Source organism: Marmota monax, unplaced genomic scaffold (genome assembly GCF_021218885.2).
Source record: "Marmota monax isolate L192 unplaced genomic scaffold, Marmota_monax_Labrador192_F-V1.1 WCK01_AAM20220418_F8-fsc00043, whole genome shotgun sequence".
In the NCBI taxonomy this organism is placed as follows: Eukaryota; Metazoa; Chordata; class Mammalia; order Rodentia; family Sciuridae; genus Marmota; species Marmota monax.
This window is the reverse complement of record NW_026691982.1, coordinates 59604-66186: the sequence shown is the minus strand read 5'-3', so window position 1 is coordinate 66186 and position 6583 is coordinate 59604. Positions and strand designations below refer to the sequence as shown.

Here is a 6583-nt window from a genome sequence, read left to right as displayed (position 1 = left end):
GCCATCAGAGGCATTGAATGCCTACATCCAGGCATTAATGAAAGGTAGAAATGAGGTTCTTTCTTGGTTAAACAGCTGATTTGAATTGTATCAATAGTCACAACCAAACCCAATTCTAAGCAGTTCACTGAGCTATCACTTTTGCAAAAGTTACAATTTAAAAAAATAAAAAGAAGACTGTTTCACTTGCTTCATTGACAAATGAAAAATGGTCACGGTGGCTATCAGTGTATAAAGTGATTGCAATGAGGGCGAATCTGAAGGAAATCAGTTTTCAGACAATCAGCTTCAGCCACACTTAACAATTCATTTAATACAATATTCAAGTTGAGCAGTGACATTAATATTTTTAGAATGAAACCTGCCTACTTCCATCATTGTTTCTTTGAGAGATTTTTTTTTTCAAACTCACCAAATTTTCTTACATGGACATAAAATAGAGAAGTCTTGATATTTCTTTTTTTTTTCCCCCAATGGCTGTTGAATTTATTTGCTCAATCAATAATGGTCCTGGCAAAAATTAGTTCACCAACACTGAGACAGTTGTAACGAGACACTGATTTTAAAAACCCATGATACCATTGTAGAAATCAGAGTTCACACCAACAGAAGAAACCTTCAGTATTGCCAGCAAATACAAAATGAACGTAAGATGTCGGACAGAACAGCAAGAAGGCGTTTATACATTTATATTTGACACCTGACCATATTTCAGTCACCATAATATCTTCTCTCCAGATTTAAAAAAATAGTATGCTGATTTCTATAACAAAGCTTTTTTTCGTACAAAAATCAAATAATGGCCGACAAGTCACAACAGTGCAATAGGTAGAGGATAAAAAACCGCATCAGACAGGTGCTGGAAATAAATACTAACCAGGAGGAGGACAGGGCCTCGGGGTGCATGGGGTCTGTCTGCAGAGCTGCAGGCGGCCTCTGGGGTCAGCCAGCGAGCAGCTGCCTCAGGAGCCTGGCCTCCCAGGAGCCTCCCAGCAGCCATCTAATCTGACGGGCCAGAAGCAAAAGGGGCGTCCCAGTTACCCCCAGGAGGCGTCTCTTCCTATTGCTCGATCCTGTCGTCGGGGTCCCTCAGCGGGCTCACTAAGGGCAGGGACGACCTACCTTGGTGTAGGAGCATACATATGGCTTATTCAGGCAGAGACGGGTACATTCTAGCCCAAGCAAGCAATCCAGGTCACTGCTGACGGGAGGGTCTGTCACGCGGAAGGTTTCGGGTTTGAGAAACATTGGTGGGTGGATGCCTCCGGGCGAGCGGGCCGCCTCCGGCCGCCCCAGTGCAAAGGCCTCCGCTGATCACTGGCAGTGAGTAGCCGGAGCCTGCGGGCAGGGCCGGCATGCTCCACGCAGCCTCCGCCTGCCACCGAGGCCACCTGGTGTCGGGCTGCGGACTGTGGTTCAGAACTGTGGGAGGGCTACAGTGGGCAAAGGGACCCGAGAGCCACCGGCCGGCAGGCACAAGGGAGGCAGCTCCCCGAATGGTCTGCACCGAGGAGGTGTGAAAGGCACAAGCAGGAGCCCGGGGCCGCAGCCACAGGCGGCGCAGAGACCTGGCTTGGTGTCCCCACCTTAATGAGATCCTGATTCTGCTGTGATAGAAAAGCAAAGAAACACGATTTTTTGGTTTAAAAAGAAGCCACTCAAGGGTTAAAATAGTTATTTTAAGTTAACAAAGAAAATTAATTCCCCATAAGCTGACACTATCTGGAAAACGTCCGCTGCTCCGTCCCTGGGACCCTGAGCCTGACGAGCCGACGTGACGAGGAGTCTGAGGAGAGAAGGCGTCTTTACAGAAGGGACAGCGCCGGCGGCGCTGGGCACTCTGGGCCACAGGCACCTTCCAGCGCCACTGCCCGGGCGCTCAGAGGGGCGTCTCCCGGCGGTCTCTGCTGGGCGACGGCTTCGCGGGCTCCTTGCCAGCCTTCGCCTCGGGCGCACCGTCGCGGGGCTCCTCGTCCTCGGGCTGCTCGGCCCTGGCACGCTGTGTCTGGAGCAGGCGCAGCTGCACCCGCAGCTCGATGATGGCCTCGCGCTCCTCATGGAACGGCCTGGTTCAAGTGGTTGTTCTTTATCTCCAGCTCCTCTGGAGCGTGGGCATGGTGGCCATGTTCTGCCTCTGCAAGTCCTCCAGGATGAGCTGCAGCTCCTCCTCGTCCTCGCTCTCGCTCTCGCTCTCCGAGGAGTACTCCTCTGTCTCGCTCCGGCCATGCTGCTGGCGACTCTGGATCTCGGCAATCTCGGCTCTGAGGCGCTGGATCTCCTCCTTCTCGGCGGCGATCTGCCGGCGCAGGAACTGCTCCATGGCCAGGAGCTCTTCCTGCTCCGTCAGGATCTCGTTTTCCTGGGCAAGGAGAATGTTTATGACTTCTTCATTTTCATTCATTTCTTCTTTGGAAATGTCCTCCTTTGAGGCTATCTCTTGTGCAATCTTGGTTTCACACTCCTGTCTTTTAGCTTCTCTCAGTTTTCTTTTGAGGGCTGTCAAAATTCTTTGTACTTCCCATAATCTTTCTTCTTTAAATAAATCCTTTATCCCACCCTGCAGATCTCGATGTAAACAATTCAAAAGAAACTCCTGTCTCCGGATCTCCTCCTTGATACCCGCCTGGGTCTCTGGCAGCGTGGGCATGGTGGCCATGTTCGACCACCGCAGAGGTCTCGTCACTTGCTTTAGTACCACGTTTCCAAAGAGCTCTTGCACATGTGTGAAGAGCACATACAGCACACGATTGCTGATCTGCACAGTGGGGCTGAGCACGATGGAGATGTTCTGTATGTTCATCTTCGTTTCCAGTTCCTTGGCAATAACGTGGTCCATGTGAACAATGAGCCAGGAAATGAGAAGGTAGTTAAATTCCGGCAGTTCCTGGAGCAAGCGCTGGAACTCCTGCACTTTCTCGCTCTCCGTGGCCCTCCCGCAGGCCTCTTCGAATCGGGGCATCAGCTCTTTGGTAAGCAAATTCTCTGGCAGGTCTCGCAGGTACTGCTTCAGCAAGCTGGCGACAGTGTTGGGCTCGTATTCTTCCAAATTTGGAGACTCCTCTCGGTCGTAGGCTGCTTTTAGTTCATCCACCTTTGATTTAATTCCTGACACTCTGTAGATGCCCTCGCACTTCATGCCGTGCTTCTCCACATGGTCCACACACTCGCGGAACACGGCCGGCAGGCGGACGCCGTCGCACATCATGGTCCTCTCCACCGCAGCAGCCAGAGGAATCCCAAAGACAGGCCTGAGGCTGGGTGCATCCACCTGAGGCACCTCCGGCTCCTGGATGGGCTTCTTCTTTTTCTTCTTTTCCTTCCACTGTTTGACAACGTCAGCTGCCGTCAAGTCCTTTGACTTCTTCTCCTTATGCTTTTCTTCTTTGTGCTTTTCTTCTTTATGCTTTTCTTCTTTGGGTTTCTCTTTTATTTTAAAATCCTTCTCCTTCTTTTTAGAAAAGCTAGGCTTCTTGAAAACATGAATTCCCTTGGACCTCTTCATTTTGGAAGGGCTTTCAGCTTCATCTCCAGAACTATCTTCCTGAAAGGCAGCATAGCCTTCAGTCCTCTTCTCCTTCTTCTTGAACTTTCCTTTCTTCTTGCCATGGTCCTTCTCATCCTCCGACGCTGCATCGGCGGGCTCGTGCAGGGCGTCATGGGGGGTCGAGGGCTCGCCCGTGCGGTACAGTCCAGGGAACTTTGTGGGGCTGATCTCCTCGGAGCTGGGCGTCCGGGTCAGCCCGCTGCCGTGCTCGGCCCTGCGGTGCTCGCTGGGGCTGCTGGTGGGGGGCAGGAAGCACTAGGTCATGCTGAGACCAGACAGGGAGGTGGCTTCTCCTCACCTGCCCATCACACCTGCGTCGGCCGCCGCGCAACCACCCGCCCCGCCGCTGCCACTGCGGCCGCGGCCGCCGCCTTCTGCGCCGCACCCCGGGCCGGCCTCGGGCGCCCCATTCCCACCCCGCCCGGCCTCCGCCTGTTTACAAGGATTGGGACGGAACAGGACGGGCCGGCCCAGCGCGCGCGCCAGAAGTCTTGATATTTCTATTGCTTAGTACAAAAAGTTGTATTAAATTAGTGGAATTGAAGGGGTGAAAATAAGAAAACTCTCTCACTGACAAAGGAAATCATTAGTGGACCATGAGATGGAAGATGGACACTAATCTTTCTCTGATAGCCACATTAACAGTGCTTTAATCAGTAGTTGGATGATTATCTGCAAAATTGTGAATAAAGAAATATTAACCATTAAAGGATACCCACCATGATTCTGGGTGGCCTCCTCATATTATTTCTAGCATACCCAACTGTTCTTAACCCTAGTGTCTGTACTGACATTCCTTGTCTGCTTCCCCCACACCTCCTTAAGATGGTTCCATTCTCCGGATCTTTCCTCTTATTTCTGGAGCATAATAGGAGCTAACACAGTCTTCACATATTAGCTCATTCAAACCTGTGAGGTACCTGACTGTAAAGTACCCTTATTATTACCATTTTAAAGAGGAGTGTGTGAGTCAAAGAGCCAGTTGTTTGAGAGCTAGACTGCAAATGCAGGGAGTCTGGTTCAAAGCGAGATTAACCTACAAATGCATCTCATTCCCTCAGGAATAGTTGTGAAATAAAAACAGTTGGCATTATTTACTAGATAATCATATCTGCCACAAAACGCAACTCCAAAGTCTAGCTGAGATTTGTCTTTTCTTGAAGAATCAGCAATACAGATCTGAGCAGGTTAACGGAGAAGTACTAGGGAAGGAGAACTTTCTGTACCCCACAAATCACACTCTCCAGACAGTCCACCAGTTAGCACAGCTGTTCCTCAACCACAATTCTCTGTGTAAGATGCTCAAGTGATTAGAACATAATGTGAACATTAAAAAGCAAGAGAATTTTGAGTCTCTAAAACTGAGATTAGTAAGGGTGAGCCATGCTACATCTGAGCACAAGTTATTCCAACTTTTAAATGAATTCCATTTCCTCTTCTGTGAAGCCCAAGTCCTTAATCTGAGGAAAATGCTGGCATTTTATCATTTCCACCTTAGTATTGAGCTACTATTCTTCAATACCACTTATACTTCATTGTCATTTTCATTCTGCCATTGATTTTTTTCTCTATATAACTAGACCTTTGAATCTGGCAAATATAAATATTAAGAGACTTCTTATCTATTGTGATCATCACAGACTGTTTCTGAGCTCAGATGCTAATTTTTTTTTTTTTTTTTTGGCAAAAATACTGTCCAAGGAGGCTATTTGCCAAGCAGTGTATTTATAATAACAGCCAATATTTTTGACTCTGTTTAAAGATGAGGAAAATGATGCTTACAGGTTTCACATATTGCCCAGGATAAACCAGTGGGTGAGAGCAGGAACTAGAATTTACCAAATCTCCACACTCCAACTTCATGCTCTTTCCATCACGCTGTGGTGTCATCTCTTCGCCAGATTTAATTAGGTCCAAGGTACTAATCGTAAAAACACATACTTGAATTATATCCTTGAGCTTACAAAGACCATGAAAATCATGATTTCATATATTAAAAATTCACTAAAAACAATGTTTATCAAACATATATTCTCTGATATCTTTAGCCAGTATATTGTTTTTCTGCCAGCTTCTCTCTCCCCTGGTCAGCAGGAAACGGGGAAACTAACTGTCCATCAGTGAGAGACAGCAGCATATTGTGTGCATATGATTCCACCTCCTGCCGGACATGGAAGACTGGACCAGAAGGACCTTTCCTTAAGGGCAGCCAATCCACTGGATTTGCAAAAACCAATTCAATGTGGCCCAGCTCAAGCAGATTAAGGTTAAGAGATTCCTTTCCTGAGAATGTAGGACTGAGTTACCAGCAGGGTGCCCACCATCTTTTAGAAAGTATCAGGACTACCATGATGGTCCGTGGTTGTTATAGTTTGAATGTGAGGTGTGAGACAATGTGTGAAGCAATGCGAGAAGGTTTAGAAGAGAAATGACTGGGTTATAAGAGCCTTAATCCAATCGGGGATTAACTGAGTGGTAACTGAAGGCCCTTAGGGTGTGGCTAGAGGAGGTGGGTCATTGCAGGTGTGGCTTTAGGGAATATGTTTTGTGTGCGGTGCAAGTGGAGTCTTTCTCTCCCTGCTTCTTGATCACTGTGTGAGCTTTTCCCTCCGCCACACTCTTCTGCCAAGATGTTCTGCCTCACCTAAAGCCCTGAGGAATGGAACCAGCTGTCAATAGACTGTGACCTCTGAAACTGTGAGCCCTCAAACTCTACCTCCCCTAAAATTGATCTTGTAGGGTCTTTAAGTCACATCAGCAAAAAAGCTGACTAAAACAACCGTAAAATTAAAGTTGTGAGAAAAGGAAAATCAAATGCACAAGTAATAAGAGCCACCATTTACAGAGTACATGTACTTTTCATTTTTAGTTTATTTACTCTATGAAGAAATTACTATTAGTAACAAATCCCACTTCCACCATTCTACCGATGGGAATGTTGAGGAATTAAGAAACTTGTCCAGTTTCACACAGTTCATAAGAAGGAGAGCATGACTGGAAGCCAAGACAGGAGGCTTTGCTGTCAAATTTGATTTCACA

At 47.7% G+C, this 6583-nt stretch overlaps 1 protein-coding gene across 1 annotated transcript; it reads right to left on the bottom strand.

Annotated features, from left to right (window-relative positions):
- Positions 1-673: 673 nt before the first annotated feature.
- Positions 674-3808, bottom strand: LOC124094213 (ralA-binding protein 1-like). The gene is given in 3 exon segments (XM_046446824.2): positions 674-2059; positions 2061-2123; positions 2126-3808. Coding segments are annotated over 3 exon segments (1926 nt in total). The 3' UTR covers positions 674-1879.
- Between the last annotated feature and the right edge of the window lie 2775 nt (positions 3809-6583).